This window comes from Euprymna scolopes, chromosome 36 (assembly GCF_053919585.1).
Source record: "Euprymna scolopes isolate OS-2025 chromosome 36, ASM5391958v1, whole genome shotgun sequence".
Lineage (NCBI taxonomy): Eukaryota > Metazoa > Mollusca > Cephalopoda > Sepiida > Sepiolidae > Euprymna > Euprymna scolopes.
The window spans coordinates 86693406-86716155 of record NC_136517.1 but is presented as its reverse complement, the minus strand read 5'-3'; the positions used below and the strand labels follow the sequence as shown (position 1 = coordinate 86716155).

The window sequence follows — 22750 nt, the reverse complement described above, 5'->3', positions numbered from 1 at the left end:
CAAGGCATGGTTATTGAGAAAAGTGCAAACAAACGAATGGACAAACAGAAATGAATTATTGAGAAAAGTGTGAACAGTCTCTCCTTTGTCAGGGAACCAAAAATGATTTAAAGTGCCATTCTTGTATTCAAATTAGATTTGGTGGTTTAAAATTTTTTTTTTAAATTGTTTACAAAGAATTGTATTATATTGGAATTTGGGAAAGTAGTAGAAATTAAAATAAAAAAAATTATTAAAACATAATAAAAAAAAAATCTCACCGGTATGAACTAATTTGTGTTTTCTAAGGCTGGAATATTCAGCAAAACTTCGACTACAGCCAACATAACTGCAAACAAACGGCCGTTCGCCTGAAAAGAAAAACATTCATGAGATTTGCTGTTTTCTTTTTTTTTAATTTTTTTTTTTTAATTGTTTACAAAAAGTTTTCTTTCTTGTGTCAACTTTTCTATTAAAATGTATTGGCTTGTCCGCTTTATTGAAAGGGTAAATGTACAGATTAACGGTCTAAACAGAATGCGATAAAAAAAAAAATTAGGTACTTCTCCAGTTTAAACCACGTTTTCCTTTAAGTCTTATTCAGCAATGCCCAGCGGATAACGAAAACCATCCTGGAAAATATTGAGTGAGCTTATTCACTGATAAACCGAGTGTCAAAAAGAGACGCGAGCAAGTAGACGACACCAAATTGGAAAAAAAAGGAAAGGGAAGAGTTTCATTGCACTTCAAACAACAAGTCTTAATTCTTTTGACAAATTTTCTATTGAAATGTATTCGCTTGTCCGCTTTCTTGAAATGGTAAATGTCAAAAATGGGTAAAAATTGAAAAAATCGTTAAACGTTTTGTACATCCATCTTAATTTATTTTTAATTTTTAATCAGTTCATATGAATGTCACATTGGTACAGTGGTAACGTCACCAGCTTTGAATGTTATAGTTTTGCTTTCAGTTTCGATTCTAGCTGATGGCACTCAAAATTTTACTTTTGAAATTATGACTATAATAATATATACGAAATCTGGACAAATTAAAATATCATTTAAGCATATTTTACGCCCGGGCAAATATATATATATATATATATATATATATATATATATATATATATATATATATATATAATGAGGACATGTCTGCTAACTACTCTTAGACAGGAATGTGGAATTTGGTAGGAATTTTCTACTACCTAAATGTACACATTATTGGTTTAAACAGAATGTGATAAGAAAATTTAGAAAGAAAGGAAAGAGTTCCATTCCACTTCAAACAACGTCTTCATTCTTATGACAAGGTAGAAATATTTTCCTTCAACTGGCAGAAACTATTATCCCTAAGGAAATAGCGTATCTTCAGGAAACTACATATTCCTCACCCCAAGGTGTAACCCTAATCCCCTTCCCCACAACAAATATAAAATATGAAAAAAAAAACAAAAAAAAACGTATTTTCAAAAAGAAATTTTTGCACAAAATGCATTTTAAAAAAATCCTGCTGTTGGCTGCTTTAAAAAAAAAAAAAAGGAAAAATTCAAACTTTTCTTTGGAAAAAAAAAAACTTTAAAAATACAAAAAAAAATACATTTTTTTCTTTGAAAACAAAAGTTTTATGAAAAATATATATATCTCAAAAATAAAAATAAAAAATTGTTCTTTGTTCGTTGAAACAAAATAATTAATTCAAAGAAAAATAACTTTTCATAAAAAAAACAAAAAAAAAAAGAGAAAAAAAATATTTGTTCACTAATTCAAAATGTGATACAATGAAGGTGACGCATGAGTCACTAAGTGCTGAGGGGGAACAATAGACAGGAAGTGTCATACAAATGTACAATAAAATAGGAAATAATGAAGGTATTTTTAGATCAAGCCTTTTAGATCTGACAATGACAATAGAAGCCTACAGATTTGACAATGACAATACAAGCTACAGACTGCAAGGGAAGGCCAGCTTCTGGGTAGCCATAGGTGAGAGCGACTTCAGATACCAACGTAGAGAAGACAGTTGACATCAACCTATATGATTCTGACACACATCCATGACAGGGATTGCTTTCTTAGCGTCTCACACTGTCAATATCTGCAACAGAGAGATGAAACCCTCTGATCATGAATGCATAAGTTCTGTCTTCATAACAATGTAATTTGCAATCTCCTCTGATCCATTCGGGCAAAATAAAAAATATAATGGTAATATTTTTATAAACAAATATTAAAAATTATTTTTATACCTACAGACACTATTGTTCCATGCTTATGCAATCTCCAGTGTAGGAAGCGACAATTACTGCCAATCGGGAGATTCAAACACAGTAACAAAATTAACCTTGAAAGGATAGTGTTATGTAAAAAGGGACAGACCCCAGTAATTAAAAGAACAAACTAGATAAGTTTGAAAATGATATTTGGAAACGGTTAGAATCGAACTCAGTAAGAAAAGTTAAAAAAGAATACATATTGAAATCCTAGGAATGCAGAACGATTGTCATTGTTCTTGCAAATAACTAAATATCATTAATGTCAGTTTAGAAATAATGATTAACAAATAGGTTAAGTGATACAATGCAATTGAGGAATTTCTTTGTTTGCCAAAAACGTGTTTGGACATACATAGGTAAAATCCACATGGATGAATTTCACATGGTGAGACACGCTTTGACGTCATCAAGAAAGAGGATTCCTAATATATTGAGACAGGGTTCAAAGTTAGTTAGAGAGAAGAAAGACAGTCAGTTAGCAGACGAGAGTTGGAGAGCGACTTAGTGAGAGCTGATGCGCCAGGAAGGCATGTAGTCATAAAGGCTTGAATCCCTGACCACTCTCATCAGCAGCCGGTATGAATAAAGAATCATCATATATTTGTAAATTGTTGTCTTCATCTGTCATCATTCCACTAAAAGGGAAAGGTAAATGTGCTTTGTCCTCTTAAAAGAACTGTCTTTCCTGTTCCCATCATCATTAAGTGAGGATTCTCTCGTCTTATGTAAAAAGAACTATTAGCGTCATAATAACTTAATATGCAAAGCTGAAAATGGACAACGTTTAAAAGACATTATTTTTCATAAATAAAGATTGTTTGAATTTAACATTTTATTTGATAAACATTTCCCAATGTCTTAGCCAGATTGTGTTAAAATTACAGAAAGATTTCATCAAAAATAAACAATCTATTTAAGTTCAAAACCATTCAGTGACTTTTTGGACACCCGGTATGTGGTCCAATCTCAATGTAATTGTTCTGCTAATAATAATAATAATAATAATAATAAACCTAACCTGTTCCCATCATCATAAGTGCAGTATCTCCCCTCTATATATGATAAAAGAACCATACACATCATATCTCTCAGCCTCTGTTATAAATGCTCTTGTTATAAAATGTATCCCGTCATCTACCAAACAGAAGAATCTACACACTCAACGATATATACACTCCTTGATATATGTACACCCACCCACACACAATAAGATACGGCTTCAATATGTCAACACAGCAATAAATGGAACACGTACATCAAATCTGTTGCCAAGGCCGCTGAAAAAATGGTGGGATCTTTCTATCGATCCGGTAGATATCTCACTGCTGATGCAATTCTCTATCTATATAAGAGCCAGGTACGTCCAAGGATGGAATACTGTTGCCACATGTTGCAATATTTTGGAGATATAATGGGGTATGATCCCACACAGTCGGACGATTCTATTTATAAACGATACTGCTAAGAACTGATGAATCAAATTAATTCACGTTCTGCTACAAACCAATCAGAAACCAGAATTGCTTCATAAATATTAAACCTTTTCTGGAGCAATTTCACATGTTCTTTCCCGGGTTTCGACACAGTAAGAATATTTTGTTCTGTGGAGCTGTCTACTACAAACAAGTCACCTCCCAGGACTTGTGTGTAACAGCGAACCATCTGAAACTGTTCTGAAACTCAAAATGGCTTTCACTTCTAGAGGTTATGCGTCCAGCGTGCGTCTTTATTTCGATGGATCCGAATCAAAATTCGAATTGTGGCAAGTTAAATTTCTGGGATATCTACGAATCCAAAAGCTGCACAAAGTACTAGAAACACAACCTGAAAACAGAAACGACCCCGACTTCATTGAAAAGAACGCAACTGTCTTTGCGGAATTAATACAGTGTTTAGATGACTGAAGTCTATCACTGGTAATGAGAGAAGCCCTGGACGACGGCTACAAAACATTAAACATATTGAGAGAGCATTATTTATCGAAAGGAAAACCCAAAATTATTCCTTTATACACTGAACTGACCTAATCACAAGAGTTTCCAATGTGGATACAGGACTCAAAATGGCGACTACATTAAAAATGTAGAGAGCTCTGTTAGCGAACATACATTTTTTATTTTTGTGTACATTGATGCGTCAACAAGCAATAATAATTTTCTTGTCGATTATGGAGCCACGGAACATGTGATTACAAAGGAATCTGATTTTATCAATTTTGATCCCAACTTTAAGCCACAAAATCATTTTGTAGAACTAGCTGACGGGAGTCGAGTCAATGATATCGTTTTGAAAAGAGGCAATGCGAAAATCTCGCTAAAGAACAATACAGGTGAATAGTGTTTCTGTATTCTAGAAAACGCTTTTCTAATCCCAAAATTTAAACAAAATATATTTTCTGTACAAGCTGCCACAAAACAAGGTGCAAATATAAACTTTAGCCCCAATAAATCAAAACTGGTATACCCGAATGGAACTGTATTCGACATTAAAGAAAATAGAAGACTATATTATTTAAATAGCGTAGTCCCATCAAAAACCGCCTACCATGATCTACAGACATGGCATAAAATTCTTGGACACTGCAATATTCCTGATATCAAAAAGTTGCCGACTGTAGTTGATGGAATGCAAATACAAACATCAAAAAAAACCTTCAACTGCGACGTCTGTACACAAGGGAAAATGACAAACTATCAAAGCAAGATACCAGAAAAAAAAATCCTATCAATGGTGCATTGTGACTTGAACGGTCCCGTAGAACCGATGGCCAGAGAACATTATAGATATGTGTTGAATTTCGTAGATGACCATTCAGGTTTAATAATGGTTTATTTTTTAAAGAATTAATCTGATACCTTGGTAGCAACTAAGAAATATCTAGCAGACATGGCCCCCTACGGTGAAATCAAGTGTATTCGCTCTGACAACGGTACTGAATTTACCAATAAAGACTTTGAATTTTTACTAATTAACCATCATATCAGGCATGAAACATCAGCTCCTAGATCGCCACACCAAAACGGGACTGCTGAACGTGCGTGGCGGACACTTTTTGAAATGGCAAGATGCCTACTCATTGAATCAAAACTCCCTAAAAACCTCTGGACGTATGCACTTATGGCGGCAGCCTATATACGCAACAGGTGTTTTAACAAAACATTATCTAAAACTCCATATGAATCTTTCTGCGGTAAAAAAAAACAAAAAAAAAACAAATTTAAGCAGAATGCATATATTTAGTTCAACTTGCTTCGCATATATAGAGAAAAAGAGTAAATTGAATATTAAAGCTGAAAGAGGTATATTTCTTGGATACGATAAAAACAGTCCAGCCAATTTAATATTTTTTCCCGAAAAAAAATAAAATAAAAAGAATCCGGTGTGTAAAATTCACAGACACGTTTAATTGTAAAGACGAAAACCCGTCATATGAAGAGGATGGAATTATATTACCTCAAATAATTAGAACAAACGAAAACAATAAAAATGATGGAGACGAGAGTGTCCATGATGATGATGATGATGATAAAGTCGAGATATCCTGAAAGAAATAGAAGACGACCCGATTTTTTTTGTGGTCGACAATATCAAGGATTATCAAATCGACTATTGCTGTTCAATGGAAAATGCACCAAAAAGCTTCAACGAAGCAATTAATTCAGAATAGTGTGATGAATGGAAAATTGCCATGAAAAAAGAAATAGATGCCTTAACCGAAAATGATACCTATACGGTAGTGCCTCTCCCAAGAGATAAACATGTTATTTCTACCAGGTGGGTCTTTACAAAAAAGAGTACAGCATCAGGCGTAGAACAGTACAAAGCAAGATTTGTTGCTAAGGGGTGCTCTCAGATTTACGGTAAAGAATACTTTTCTACGTTTTCGCCGACCACAAACCTAACGAAAATCAGAGTTTTACTGCAAGTCGCATCACAATATGACCTAAACATCCATCAAATGGACGTAAAAAATGCTTATTTGAATGCCCCAATAGACTGTGAAATTTATATTACCCCTCCAGAGGGATTTATAATGAAAAATAAAAATAGCGTGTGGCGACTTAACAAGTCATTATATGGTCTAAAGCAGAGTGCTCAGTGTTGGAACACAGTGTTCCATGATTATATTATTAAACAACAATTTAGACAATGCACTGTAGACCCCTGTTTATATACCCAACACAAAGACGATAAACTACTGATTTTGGTTTTGTGGGTCGAGGATATTTTAATCGCATCAAATTGTGACATACTGTTGACTGATGTTAAGAACAAATTAAGTAAAAGATTCAAAATGACCGATCTTGGCAAAATATCCTGGTTTCTGGGGATAGAATTTACTCAAAGCAAAGGACTTGTTACGATGACTCAATCGAGGTACATCGACGAAATACTATTAAAATTTGGAATGGGAGAGTGCAAGAAACGCTCTACACCGGTCGAAAATGATATTAATAAAAAGTATACACACAGAATCTGAAATAATAAATGACACACAATATCGCGAAATTATAAGTAGTCTTATGTATTTGATGACTGCAACCAGGCCCGACATATGCTATACAGTAACGAAACTGTCACAAAAATTATCACGACCGACAATGAAGGATTTAAACAGAGCTAAACAAGTCCTACGTTATTTAAAAGGAACTAAGGAGCAGAAGTTAGTATTTAGAAAATCAAGAAATCCCCTAAAATTAGAAGGTTTTTCGGATTCAGACTCGGCAAACGAAGAAGATCGCAGGAGTGTATCTGGATATTGTTTCAGACTCTCAGAAAATGGGCCTATTATTTCATGGAAATCTAAAAAGCAACAGATTGTATCTCTCTCTACGTGTGAAGCAGAATTTATCGCGATCACACACACGACCCAGGAAGCACTCTACCTTAAAAATATCGTGAAGACTATTTTAGAGCCAGAATTGATTACAAGCCCCGTGGTAATTAATTGTGATAATCAAGCCAGTATAGTCTTAGCACAGAGCACGGTGATCAACCAAAGATCTAGGCATATGGATATAAAATGCCATTTCGTAGAAAACGAGATAAAGCTACAACGTTTTTTCTCAAAACTTGTTGGTGAATTCGACTGAATAATTTTTTTTTTTTTTCACTGCCCTGTATGTATATAGATTTCTATATATTAAAAATACAGACCAGCGAAGTTTCACTTATGAGAAGGCTATTACTTTTTTGCATGAATATCAGCGGAAAACCCTAGGGATAATGCTCAGTATATAGATTTCTATATATAAAAAAAATAAAAAAAATAAAATGAAAATAAAAAAAAATTAAAAAAATAGTCCTGGGAAAGACGTTAAACTGTATCCATTTTATTATTATTAACACTTTAACCTACTAATACTTTTTGCTTAGGAAAAAAAAAAAAAAAATCTTTGTAATTTTCCTTTTTGACATTTGAACACAATTAAACAATTAAAAATGGCGTCTTTTTAAATGCTAAAATTCTAAGATCCAAATGATTTCTAATTTTTGTTATGTCTAAGTAAATATAAAAAATATATTTATTTTTAAGCAGAACAAACACAAGGGACTTCCCCATTATAAAAAATAGGGAGGATGTTGCAATATTTTGGAGATATAATGGGGTATGATCCCACACAGTCGGACGATTCTATTTATAAACGATGCTGCTAAGAACTGACGAATCAAATTAATTCACGTTCTGCTACAAACCAATCAGAAACCAGAATTGCTTCATAAATATTAAACCTTTTCTGGAGCAATTTCACATGTTCTTTCCCGGGTTTCGACACGGTAAGAATATTTTGTTCTGTGGAACTGTCTACTACAAACAAGTCCCCTCCCAGGACTTGTGTGTAACAGCGAACCATCTGAAACTGTTCTGAAACTCAAAATGGCTTCCACTTCTGGGCAGGAGCAGCTAGAAAGGACTTGTCCTGCCTTGATAGAGTTCAAAATAGACTTTGTAGCCTTGTAGGAGATGTCCTTTTCTCTTTCCTGCAACCTCTATCTCACAGAAGAGATGTTGCGAGTTTGTCTCTGATGTATCGTTATTTTCATGGAAAGTGTTCGACTGAGCTTCAGTCTATGGTCCCCCCCTCGCCAAACTTTCACAAGAAACACTCCTCTAGCTGAAAACACTATCAATAATTCCCCCCACTCTTTATCTGTGCCTAAACCTAAACGTAGATTCCATGAACAAAGCTTCTTTCTTAGAACTGCACGCCTGTGGAATTGTCTTCCGTTTTCCTGCTTTCCGGCTGGATGGTTGTGTTCAAGTCTAACGTAAATAAGTTCTTGATGAGCCGTTCCATATAAGTTATCAAATTTACCGAATTTTCATTACTAATGATTACTATATTGTCCAATTTCTACTGTACACGCTTTAACCCTTATCCTTGAGTTGCCTCTTGGCCTTGATAATGTGGTGATGCCTGTGAAAAAAAAAAAAAAAAATACACTCTCTCGCGGTATATGTTCTCTACAATATATGCACAATGATATATACAAACACAACGTAACACGAGCATTCTACTGCCAAGCTACTAGAAATTAATGGAGAGAAATTAATACCTATAAATGTCAACTTAGTGGGCATATACAGCAAACAGTCAGAGAGTATTCAACGATAAGAAATCAGAATACTGTATTTTGTGCTTAAGGTGACCATTTTTTCTCAATTCCTTAAAGAGGGTATGCCACGCATATCAAAATGAAAAGACCGCTGCATAAATGATTGCAGGTTACCTGTGTGCACCCGTCGGTGGTTTTTGAGATTGCCGGCAGTCGTAAATGCTTTTTCACATCCGTCCTCTCGACATTTAAATGGTCTTTCGCCTGTGTGAGTTCTGATGTGGACGGCTAAACGTTGCGATGTGTAAAACGTCTTCCGGCAACCATCGGACGTACATGCATATTGTCGTTCACCACTGAAACACAAACAGATAAAAATAATTTTTTTTTTTTAATTGAAGACTTAAATAAAACTGGAAAGGAGATCTCTGAAAATACATCAGCTCCCTTTATAGACAAAGCCCAAGAGGTGTACAACAATAGCAAGAAGAAAATCTGACACTTCTACACTATTGGAACAAAATTTCGGAAATCGTAAAACTGAATTTCACATGAAAATAACGGTATCTACGTATTCCTCATATTTTTAAGATGATTATATCCAAAAATTATGAAAATCGATAAGAAAAAATTATTTATTAAAGAAAATCAAAAAATAGAATTTGATGAAAACGATCGTAAGACACGAGAGAGTTCAAAAGGGAGTTAGGTTTTGTTTACTCTTTTGTCTCTCAATTTTTCGTCTGCTCGCGCGCCAGCCCGGTAACATAAGTGCATACGTATCAATAAAGTGATTTTTAATATCGTATTCAGCTAAATCCATAACAAGCGACATTTGAATGAATGGTTTATTTTATTGGCGCTACACCGTAATCACGTGATTCAGATGTTAGCAGACGAAAAATTGGGAGACAAAAGAGTAAACAGTTCCGGGAGTTAATTTTCCGTTTTGATTTAAACAAGATGGCGGCAATTTTTCACTTGCTAATACAATTAAAGTTGTTTTGTTTAATAATTCAGTAAAATTTAGGTAATTTCGACTGCATAATTTGGAAGCTAACATTGTAATTTTTTAGAATTGACAAAAAAAATCAGTTGAAACCATTGTTTCTTATCTGAAAACTCCATTTATCGACTTCAAACAATGGTATCTATGTATTTCTCATATTTTAAGGTGATTATATCCAAAAATTACAAAAATCGATAAGGTAGAAAATTATTTACTAAAGAAAATATAATTTGAAGAAAAATGATTGTATTTGCTTATGTAAGACACAGGAGAGTTCAAAAGTGAGGTAATTTCCTCCTGATAATTCTTAGAAAGCTCAGGAAAAGTTTTTTGGACTTGAATATATGTTATTTTTACATTATTTCATTTTCAGGCAAAGTTATTTTTATATTAAACAATTATCCAAGAATCTTAAATGAAAACCGACTCAAGAAAAAACTGTATATATGTTAATTTTGTTATTTGTTTTGTTTAAAATTTCAAGTGTTTAGACCCAAAATTGGTGGAGGAGTTTGGTAGAGTTTTCAAAGGTCAAATTGTTGAACTTCGACGCCTTCATAGCCAAATTTCTGTCCGAAAATCGATTAAAAAGATTTTACCAAATCTCAATACTCCTTATGTCAAATTTCGAGTCTCTAGACTGAAAATTGATGGAATTATTTGGTAGGGAAATGCACACAAACACACACACACACACATTTTCATTTTTAGGGATATATAGATTTAGAGGCGCTTCTACACTATTGGAACAAGATTTCAGAAATTGTAATATTGAATTTCACATGAAAACAACGTTATCTATGTATTCTCCGTATTTTTAAGATGATTATATCCAAAAATTTACGAAAATCGATGCGGTAGAAAATTATTTATTAAAAAAAATAGAATTTGAAGAACATGAACGTGTATGCTTACATGAGTCACAAGGGAGGCAATTCAAAAGTTGCAAAAAACTTGTAATTTTTACATTATTTAATTTGTAGGAGAACAGTTATTTTATATTAAACAATTATGAAAAATCTTAAATGAAAAACAGACTCAGAAAAACGCTATATAAGTTATGGTTATTTTGTTCATTAAAATAAATTTTTGCACTTGTCTGGCCTTTTCAACCGTTAAATTTAAAATTTTGGTAATTTTGACTGAAAAATTTGGAAGCTAACATTGTAATTTATTAGAATTGACCAAAATAATCAGTAGAAACCATGTTTTTTTTTTATCTAAAAACTCCATTTATCAACTACAAAATTTCGTTCTGATAGTGTACAAGTGGCAAAAAAGTTTTTAAATTGAAGACTTAAATAAAATTGGAAAAGAGATCTCTGAAAATACACCGGCTCCATTCGTAGATAAAACCCAACAGGTGTACGACAATAAAGACAAAGAAAAATTGTTTTTTTGGTTTCTCACGTGTGCGTCATTTGGTGATATTTCAAATGTGCCGGCCACGAGAACCTCCTGTCACAACCGTCAAAGGAACATTCCAACGAACGTTGTTCACTCGAATTCGATGTCGATTGGTTGCATTTTTTGTAACCAACACCAGTGAAAGACTTTGAACATCCTGAAAAATACAGAAAAAAAAAAAAATACTTATTTGATCACTGATAAAAGAAAATGTTCAGCTTGGTAATATTGATACATTTTTTTTTTTTTTTTTACATGGGGATCACCACTTATCAAGGCCCGTAAGCCACTCGAGGATAAGGGTTATTTTGTGTACAATAATCAATGGGATAATATCATAGTAATAGTTGGTATTGGAGATTTGATAAAGCGTCTTACTTAAGGGGGCGGTTTATCAGGAATTTGTTTATGTTGGACTTGAAGATGTCCAAGTTGTAGTCAGGTGGGAAACAGACAAATGGAAGAGAATTCCAGAGGCATGCACTTCTCAGAAAAAAAGCTATGTTCATGGAATCTACGTTTTGATTTAGGCACAGATAAAGAGTGGGGGAAATTACTGACAGTGGTTTAAGCTAGACGGGTGTTTATCATGAAGGATTGGCGAGTGGGGACCAGAGATTGGAGCTCAGACGAGCACTTGCCATGGAAATAACGATAAAACAAAGACTGGCTCGCAACGTCTCTTCTGTGGGAGAAAGGTTGCAGGGAAGAGAAGAGAGCATCCCCCACTAAGCCACAAAGTCTATTTTGTACTTTGTCAAGGCAGGATAGGCTATTTTTTGAAGCTCCAGCCCAGATGTGGCAGCCGTACTCCATCTTTGGACGTACTTGGCTTTTATAGAGATAGAGATTGCTGAACAGGATTATGGAGTCAGACTCAGAATCAGAGAATTCAAAATATCAGACTCTCAGAATTTCAAATTACTAGGAGGGAGATCAGACGTTGCCCAGGAATAAATGAGGATCAATGAATGTTTTAACCTCCAATATTTTATTGTCATCAAAATCGGTAAAATCACCCATTTTTTTTTTCAATCAAATCGATTGATTTCCTGCTCTAGTTGGGAACCCATTGAGGTGCACCGGAAGGAAGCTTATGTGCCTCTTGCATTGATTAGTCACAATACATTGCAGAAAACATTGCACTGTCGAGAACCTACTGTAGATTTTATAAAACTATCTTTTATATATACTGGCTTGAATTAAAATTTAAAATGCAAAATTCAAGTATCATGATTCAATTGTACACTAAAAAGAAACTTTAATTTCGAACGTGCCCATCATATCAAACAACCTACTGCTGATTTTATATGTCAGGCCTTTCAGCTTGTGTGGTAATAAAATTTCTCAAATGCACTTGTGAAGTTAGGCTGTATAAGGTGCTAACTTTAGTCAAAATCGCCTGTTCCTTTACTGATCGGATTATTTTGATTATTGCTTATTAATACTTATCAAAGGCATTCCGATACAAAAGCTATCTAAGAAGATTGCCACGCACATAATGTACCTTCGTGTGAAATTTCATAAAAATCGGCCCAGTCATTTAGGAGTCCATAGGGAACAAACTCACACACGCAGACAATAGAAGAGGCAGAGATTTTTTTTTTACTGCAATAAAAAAAATTTTTCTTTCAAATATTTTTTTCTCACGTTAATAGGAATTGATACACGAGAATTTACACAATTTCAGAAAGTTTTTCTTTTGTTAGTCACAAAATTGTGTACAATTGTTTCAGTCCCCAGTGTTGGCATATGAAAATATAACTGTTCATCAAATTATAATTTGCACAACATTGAGCTTCATCAGCGCATATTAAAAAAAAATATTACAAAAGTTTTCCAGTCCATGAATAGGAGTTTCTAGTTTTCAAGATGGAAACAAACTGCTACCAATTATTACGAAATTCGAGTGATTACTGCATTGCAAGGAAAGTGTGTTCAATCTAATAATGTAGATAAATCCTGCTTAAAAGTTTATATATATATATATATATATATATATATATATATATATATATAAATTACAAGAAGTTTACCAAGGTAATCAAAATAATCCGAAATACGTCAGAATTTGAATTTTAATACAATAATTTTGATTCTTGATAATATATAAAATTAAATGCTTAAGCTAAAGGTATCTCATGAACAAATAAAAATTCAGGAAATTAAGCTTAATTACTGGTCTCTAATAAGTAAAGATCAAATCGGTCCTGTATATGCCTTTAAACTATATCCAGTGGTGAGGCCCCAGCTTGCGGGCTTTGGGGAGTGTGGAGTCACCCTTTAATCGCCATTGCTATATATATATATATATATATATATATATATATATATATATAAACTTTTCTCTCTCTCTCTCTCTCTCTCTGTATATATATATATATGTATATATATATATATATATTTATATATATATATATATATATATATATATATATATATATATATATATATATATATATATAAATAAAAATTACAATAAGTTTACCAAGGTAATCAAAATGGTAAACTTAAAATATATTATAAATATTAAAGAGTTAATATTTACAAGTAAAGTAATCTCAACCAGATGTAAAAGCTCAATAAAACCGAAAAGGAAATAGAGCTTATAATATGAACAAATGATTAATAAAACATGTTAAAAGACATCTTGAAACAGAGTTAAAAACATATTTAATTTTAAAAAGGAAGCACAAGATAAGTGGATAGTCCTTAATCCGCGGAGTTTCGAAGAAATACTCTCCTTCTCATCAGAGGGCAGGAATTAGCAAAATGCGGGATCGGATTTTGCATGTAAAAGTATTTAATGAAACTACAATTAAGTCACAGATCTTACTTGGTTAAAAAAAGGGTGAGGTAAGGGGAATAGGAGGTAAAAGAAAAATGATAAAAAGATTTCACATGAATGGATAGTCCGGTGAAGGGTAAAAAAATCCAAGAATGGTAAAATCATTTTGGACCATTTGGAACTTACCTGTTGGATTGGAAATTTTTAATTCGACCGATATTTTTTAATTCGATACATATATATATATATATATATATATATATATATATATATATATATATTAATTAGTGATGGGACGATTCCAATATTTTTCCCGATTCTGATACAATTACCGATTCTGTACTAAATTCCCGATTTCGATACAATTACCGATTCTGATTCCGATTCTTTATAAATCTCTAATTATTTAACTATAAGATTGTTATTTTCCCTGATTTTCATAAAAACACATGTAAAATATGCAGATATTTTCCTAAACGTCAAAATACACTTTTTGAAGGGTGATCTATCGATTTTAGCTTTACTTGTATTTTAAAATCAATAAATATTTATTATTTCATCACTATTACAAGCAAAGGAAGATTTTGATTTAAACAAAATCAAATAAAAAAAGACAATTAAAAGAATTGGAAAATAGGCATTGATTTTTCCAATTCCGATACTGATTCCGATACCCCCAAATCTTCCAATTTTTCCGATTCCCAATTCCGATTAATCATCCCAACACTAATATATATATATATATATATATATATATATATATATATATATATATATATATATATATATGTTCTTGATAAAAAATAAATACCTGATGTATTTACTAGAAAAGTTCCTATTACTTTTGTAATATTGTTTTTTTTTTCTAATGCACTGATGAAGCCCAATGTTGTGCAAATTACAATTTGATGAACAGTTATATTTTTATATGCCAACACCGGGGGCTAAAACAATTGTGCATAATTTTGTGAATAATAAAAGAAAAACTTTCCGAAAATGATTAAATACTTGTGTATCTATCCCTTTTAACATGGTATCTATAAATAAAAAAAAAAAAAAAAAATATATATATATATGAGAGAGAGAGAGAGAGAGAGAGAGAGAGAGAGGGGGGAGTAAAGAAGTAGGTATACATGAAATAATAAGACGATTTAAAAAAATTTTCTTTTGGCCTACCACACTTAAGTTTCTCATGATGGTGATGATGATTTAATTTTTCATTTAGTATTTTGCAAGACAGATTGACTTACGTGCAAAAACTTGCTCGGTGCCAACGCCAACAGACACGGTGTTAACAGTGGCAGTTGGGTTGATGACACTCCTGGGCTGTAGTTGTTTAGATTCAAGGCTGCTTTTTGTGAACGTTTCCGTTTTGCCAACATTGGACACTGGTTCCTTAGAGGAGATTTGGATCAAAGTATTGGGGCTGGTCTGTTTCAAAGTTTTTGTGGTTGTTGATGATACCACAATGCTACTCGGTTGTGATGAGGTATGTATATTCGCTCCACTGGTCGGAGGCAACTTGATCAGCCCAACCGATGATGCGTTGTACAAAACTTTTGCTTCGACGTTGCCTTTGTCATTATTTGTTAAAACTAAAAATGGTGTACCGATTCCATTCCATACCTGAAAAACATTTTTCATTCTTGTTTAGAATTCAATCCGATAAAAAAAAAAAAAGAAAAAAGAATACAAAAAATACAGAAAAATCTGTATGATGTACGCAACCATCACGGAACAGAAATGTCATATTCTAAAAGTCACATAAATTGATCAAGTAATTTTATTGTTAACTAAGAAAACTAAATTTTACGAGGAAGCAAAATGAGATTGTCTTGTATCGCCATCTTGAAAAAATAAACATGGAGCAGATAGTCCACAATAATTCTAACTTGGGAGATTAGTTTTGTAATTCTAGCGATTTCACATTAATCCACTTAAATCGTTTAAAAATGATTTTGTTTTTAAAAATAAAACTACTTGATCAATTTACATGATTTTCGGAATATGACATAAAAAGTTTTCAGTAGTTTTTTTTTTAATTAGGTTGTATTACGAATAACAACCATTATTTCTTCCTTAAGAAGTGTTTATTTAATATTTGTTCCAATTAAAAAACAAAAATATTTTTATTTTATATGTTTCAATTAAAAATCATATTTTTAATTAATATTTGTTTCAATTAAAAAACAAAACTATTTTTATTTAATATTTGTTTCAATTAAAAAACAAAAAATATTTTTATTTAATATTTGTTTCAATTAAAAAACAAATATATTTTTATTTAATATTTGTTTCAATTAAAAAACAAATATATTTTTATTTAATATTTGTTTCAATTAAAAAACAAATATTTTTATTTAATATTTGTTTCAATTAAAAAACAAAAATATTTTTATTTGATATTTGTTTCAATGTTAACATAAACACATATTTTAAAGAAGTTATAGGACTTTTTAGTTACTGTAAATGTTTCTTCTGAGCAAAGTGGCCATTTCATTTAGGTTTTTTTGTTTTTTTTACATGATGGTCACCACTTATCAAGGCCCGGAAGCCACTCAGGGATAAGGGTTATTGCAAGTACATTACGTTAGTATGGAGATTTGATGAAGTGTTTACTTAAGGGGGCCATTCATTAGGAATTTGTTAACGTTGGACTTGAAGACATTCAAGTTGTAGTCAGGTGGGAAGCAGGCATACGGAACAGAGTTCCACAGGCGTGCAGTTCTAAGAAAGAAGCTTTGTTCATGGAATCCATGTTTTGATTTAGGCACAGATAAAGAGTGGGGGAAATTTTTCACAGTGGATTCAGCTAGACGGGTGTTTTTTGTGAAAGATTGGCGAGGGGGGACCAGAAATTGGAGCTCAGACAAGCACCTGCCATGGAAATAACGATAAAACAAGGATAGGTTCGCAACATTTCTTCCGTAGGAGAAAGGTTGCAGGGTAGAGAAAAGGGCATCCCCCACTAAGCCACAAAATCTATTTTGTACTCTGTCAAGGCAGGATAGGCTGTTTTTAGTTAAAGGAAATAAGATCGCTAATGTAAACAAGTTGGTCAAGGAGATGGCTACTTTGCTCAGAACAGATATTTACAGATAATTTAAAAGATTTAGAACTGCTATTATATGTTTTAGGTCATAAATCTATATATTAATACGATAGCGTGTGCTTTCTTTTGTGTGTCACACTTACACCTGGGTCGTTTAATTGTTATGTTCTTCTATTTCTTGTCATAAATAATTTTATCAAGAATTTTCATAAGTTTTGGTTTCAGTTTTGAATATAGTTGATGGCACTTCATCTATTTTTTTTATAAATAATTTTATCAAGAATTCTTCATAAGTTTTGGTTTCGGTTTCGATGTTAGCTGAAGGAACTCAAGTTATATATGTATATATTTTTTTTCATAAGTTTTTATTTTGGTTTAGATTCAAGCTAATGCACCAAAGTCATGTCGATAATTTTTTTTTTGAAATCGCAACTTTATAACATATAAAAATCGATAGAACATTAACTCTATAATAATATATACGAAATCTGCAAGAATTAAAATATTATATTTAAGCGTCTTTTGCGACCATGTTTTGCTGGACGTTCGTGCTAGCTTAGATAAATACTTTTGCAGTTTTAACAAAAGAGCTACAATAATATCAGAGCGTCTCCATTTACACTGAACATGTACAGGATGCCAGCATCAATATATTACATATGAATGAGTCCCCTGTGGAATTTCCACAGGTCCTGCTAGTGTATAATTAAAAGAAAAGAAATTGAAGAAGATGTAGTTTGCTTGAAGCATTGTGTACAGTGTATAAGGAGTTGTGTGTCTGAAGGCTACAGCAATGCATTGGTAGGAAAACACAGTTGAATACAAAAACAGGTAAAAATATAACGTAGCCGTTACATCGCAAGTGGACAAAGAAATAAAATAGGAATAGCAATAAATAAAAATCCGGGACTGTTTATTTTTATTTTATTTTTTTTTTTATTTTTTTTTTTTATTTTTTTTTATTTTTATTTTTTTTATTTTTTTTTTTTTTATTTATTTATTTTATTTTTATTTTTATTTATTTATTTTTTTTTTTTTTTTTTTTTTTTTTTTTTTTTTATTTTATTTTTTTTTTTTTGTTTTTGTTTTTGTTTTTATTTTTTTTATTTTTATTTTTGTTTTAATTTTTATTTTTATTTATTTTTTTTTTGTTTTTGTTTTTATTTTTATTTTTATTTTTATTTATTTTTTTTTTACACAAGTTTTTTTACCATTATTTTCGGCACCACTTAAAAAAAAATTCTTTAGTTGGCACATGTCTATTTGAATAAAAAAACGGATAAAAAGAATAAATGACAACATTGAAAGATTAATACGATAGCGTGTGTGTTATTTTGTGTGTCTTTTTTCTTCCGAGTGACTTTCGTTTAATTATGATTTGAGTGCCATCAACTATGATCGAAACCGAAACCGAAACCAAAACTTATGAAGAATTCTTGGTAAAATTATTTATTACAAGAAATGGAAGTGCATAACAGTTAAACTATAGTCACTTGAAAGAAAAAAAGGGTTCTTGTACAGTTTAATCCAGACATAAATGACAATATTGAAAACAATAGCATGTGTGTTATTTTGTGTGTCACACCTACATCTTTTTCTTTCGAGTGATTGTCGTTTAATTGTTACTAGCAGGAGTACCTGGTATTGTCCGGATGTTTGGAGGTGTGTTGAGCCAAAAGAAAAAAGAAAGTGTTCGTAGGCAGGCAGGTTCGAACCCATTATACAAAGGCGGGAAAGAAAGTGAAAGAAAACGTGAACTTTTACCGCTTCGCTACGAAGCCATAGGAAGTGGAAAGTGTTCAAATTGCTAAGTGAATGCAGAAATGAATGTTGGCTGAAGGCCAGTTCAGCTTTCCGCTGTTTCATTAATTTGTTTACCCACAATGTTGGGGAAAACCAGCTCCTCACAAAAGGGAGTGTCCAAATGAATAGCAATTTTCTGATATGAGGGGTTTCCCCCCCCCCAGATTGATCAAAGCTAATTGCTTTTTGGACGCCCAGGCACGAAAGGCCGAGAAGCTGACTTCGCTTTCGATTTAGTTTCACTTTCATATGAAAAAGTCAAACAAACATGCAAGAGGAAGAAATAGCACAAATTTTATAAAAGGCGATCAAAATAAATGTAGACACTATGTCCCTTCACAAATTATAGATATTATCATCTAGGGAGTATATAAAAAGGTGTAAAAAATAGTAACCCACCCTGAAAAAAAGCCTTTGCTGGATATACAAAAACGTGCACATCACTTTTGCCTTTTATATATATATATATATATATATATATATATATATATATATATATATATAGATGATTTGAGTGCCATCAGCTATAATCGAAACCGAAACCAAAACTCATGAAGAATTCTTGGTAAAATTATTTATTACAAGAAATGGAAGGTCATAACAATTAAACGACAGTCACTTGAAAGAAAAAAAGGATACTTGTACAGTTTATTCAAGACATAAAAAAATAAAAATATAAAAAAAAAAGTTATATTATACGTATCCATTTTGGAATGAAGTTCACCAAAAAAAATCATTTCATTTAATTTGATGGAGTAGTTTTTTTTTTTGTTGTTTTTACAACGAAAAACACGTTTTTATAACAGTGCACTCAAGGTAGCCATGTTTGGATTTTTAGAATATGCCACCGGGAGATAACTCAGTCTAAAGCGCCGACACCCTCCTCCCCATTTTAAATAATAGCTTTTCTTCCTAAAAATCGAAACATGGCTACATTTTGATCGGTATTATAACAAATTATTTTTTCGCTTAAAAAAAAACAAACTACCTGATCAAATTAAGTGAAATTTTTTTTTTTTTGAGAACTTCAGTTCAAAACGGACACGTACAATATAACTGTTTTTTTTTCGTATTTTCATTTTGTAATGTCTTGATTAAACTGTACAAGTACTAAAAAAAGATGTAAGTGTGATACCCAAAATAACACACACAGCGGACTCTTTCGTCTGTAATATCAATATATTGATGTTGGCATTCTGTGGGTGTTCAGCGTAAATGGAGACACCCTGATATTATTGTAGCTCTTTTGTTAAAACTGCAAAAGTATTAATCCAAGCTAGCAGGTATGCTTGGCGTAGCTCAGTTGTAAAATACGCTTAAATATATTTTAATTTATGCAGATTTTGTATATATTAAAATAGAGACAATTTTCTTTCGATTCTTACATTTTATAAGTTATGATTTCAAAAATAAAAAAAAAACATATGACTTGGGTGCATCAGCTTGAATTAAAACAAAAACTTATGAAGAAAAAAAACAAAAAAAAAAAATATATATATATATATATATACTGTGGTAAACATGGTCTGAGGTTCGATCCCTAGAAACAGTTGAACTACGCTGACGAGAGGTAATGACCTCGAAACACGCATGTACGTAGATTACTGTTTTAAAAATAATAAATAAATAAAAATGTTATATACGTCCAAATTAAAAAGGGCGACTTTCTAAGTAAATAAAAAAATGAGCTCCGAGGCGGAGCCAATATTAACCGTATGTATCGCTTGAAAAAACAACAATAACAAAATCTAAATTTATAAGCGATAAAAATAAACAATATAATTAATCTAGGGATTATGGCCTAACGGTTAAGGCACCGGACTGTGGTAAACATGGTCTGAGGTTCCATCACACTCAGGGTCTGCCAGCGGCTACCTGATTGCAGCAGTGGATCACCACACTCTTCAGCAAATCCAGGTACACTTTTATGTGCACTTTCAAGACGACATCAAAGATGTGAGGTGGCATGATGATGTTTCCCTCACTTGAAACCACACCAAAGACCATTACAGTGGCCGGAAACCGTTTTCATCACTCTAGGCATGTTCCTGTTATCTGGATTTGCATTTTGAGGGTGCTGGCAATGGTCCTGTTGTCAGAACTTGGATCAGTAGAGAGCACGACTTGTACAGTAGCGCATCTCCGATCTCGTTTGTTGAACATTGTGTCACTTTCAGACATGATAGAAGGTTCCTATCGCTCTTGGGATTTGTACACAACTGGCCAACTAGTAGATGGTCTGCAACAAAAAAAGAAAGTCGATTTTCATTAAACAGAAATGGAATCATGTCGTCTTTTCTAAGGCGACAATTTCATTGTTTCACCTGTAAGATTGTCCATTTAAAAAACAAAATAGGTTTAAGGTTTCTAAAATTTATACTATAATTGTCCACAAGGACCCATGGCATAATGGATAAAGTACTTGGTAAATTCAGTGTATAGATTTATTAAGAATTTGAAATGAGTCAAATTTGGTGTGTTACCTTATCTTGGAGATCCTGCAAATTAATGAGAACATAATTATTTGGATTTTCCTTCGTTACCATTTCTGGCAGTGCTGTGTAGAGTGTCTTGTTGGTCACTGGTGCCAACTGCGTGCTCACTTCAACTGTTTGAATGTCGGAAGCACTCTCAGATGTCAAGGGCAGAACGCTGACATCTGCTGACATCTTTTCACTGTCGGAGTTTGCCGTATAAGAGTCGCAGTTCGCAGATTCCATAGTTGTCATAATGAATAATAAAACAAAACAGTTACACGCTGGGATAAACTGGCCAAAGCAGTTTCAAAAAATGTCCGTTTAGGTTTGATCATAGGCGGTAATAGCTGTGGCATTGCACGTTCTGTGAGGAGCTCAACTCAAAAATCTGCAAAATATATAAAAATAAAACATAATTATTTCAGATTAAAAACAATATGTGTTGATGAATGTTTAAAATCAATGCATTTCAGGTGAAAACATTATCGCAAACTTATTTGTCATGATGAAATTAGTATAAATTCTAAAAATTACGAAAATTGATCCAGAAATTATATTTTAATGTGAGAGAGTTCTTTGTGACCAATTCATTATGACAAACAAGGGAGATAACCCTTGATTTAAATTGACTTAAAATAAAGATCCACCATCTTTTTTTTTTTTTTGCATTTTCATCTCAAACAAGGAACAGTGTCACTTTGATGTAGAGGGCTACTATCTGGGACATAAATTGCAGGGATAATATGTAGGGAGTTGAGCAGCAAGATGTCTGTTCACATCACACTTGAGTTTCTGCATGTCAGTACAGTTGGGGAAGCACGAACCCAGAAGGGAATTCCAAAGTCTAGCAGTTCTGGGGAAGAAACTATTAGAGTAGAAGGCTTTCTAGCATCTCTATTGTGTAGGGGTGAAATTTTGCTGCTTGTCGGGTTTGTCGGAGGTATTTAAGTTGAGAGGGTACAAGGGCTTGTAGTTCGTCGGAACAACTACTCTTAAAACACTTGTCAAACAGGCAGAGTGATGCAACATTTCGTCGATAGGACAGAGGCTGAAGCCTGGCTAACAGTGCAGGACATATTAGATTGGCGACTCTTTTATGTGATTTTCGATGGTCTATTACAATTCTGTTTAAAGTAGAATCTTAATTGGCCCATAGCACTTCTATTTAAAATAGAATGTTCATCGATATGTCAGGCTTAAGTTTGAAATAGTATTTCCGATGGCTTCCCATGCTTCCGTGAAACTGTCAGGATTTTGTTTGAAGTTGGATTTTCGTTGGTCTGCCAGGCTCCTGTTTAAAATAGAATTACAGACAGACAGGCTCTTTCTTTGACAGACTATGGATACCCATAAAGGGGTGCCTGCGTATGAAATTTTTGTGGCAGGAGGTGCGCAACCTTC

General features: G+C 32.6%; 1 protein-coding gene across 2 annotated transcripts in view; it reads right to left on the bottom strand.

Annotated features, from left to right (window-relative positions):
* Window positions 1-22750, bottom strand: part of LOC145260664 (uncharacterized) — a 93785-nt gene that overhangs the window by 10216 nt on the left and 60819 nt on the right. For both annotated transcript variants that reach the window (XM_080119014.1, XM_080119015.1), the window contains exons 2-6: window positions 21356-21737; window positions 15268-15643; window positions 11233-11386; window positions 8988-9169; window positions 261-350 (exon numbers count right to left, since the gene is read on the bottom strand). In XM_080119014.1, coding sequence (XP_079975140.1) covers window positions 261-350; window positions 8988-9169; window positions 11233-11386; window positions 15268-15643; window positions 21356-21601 — 1048 coding nt within the window. In that variant the 5' untranslated portion in view covers window positions 21602-21737. The remainder of the gene's footprint in view (window positions 1-260; window positions 351-8987; window positions 9170-11232; window positions 11387-15267; window positions 15644-21355; window positions 21738-22750) is intronic.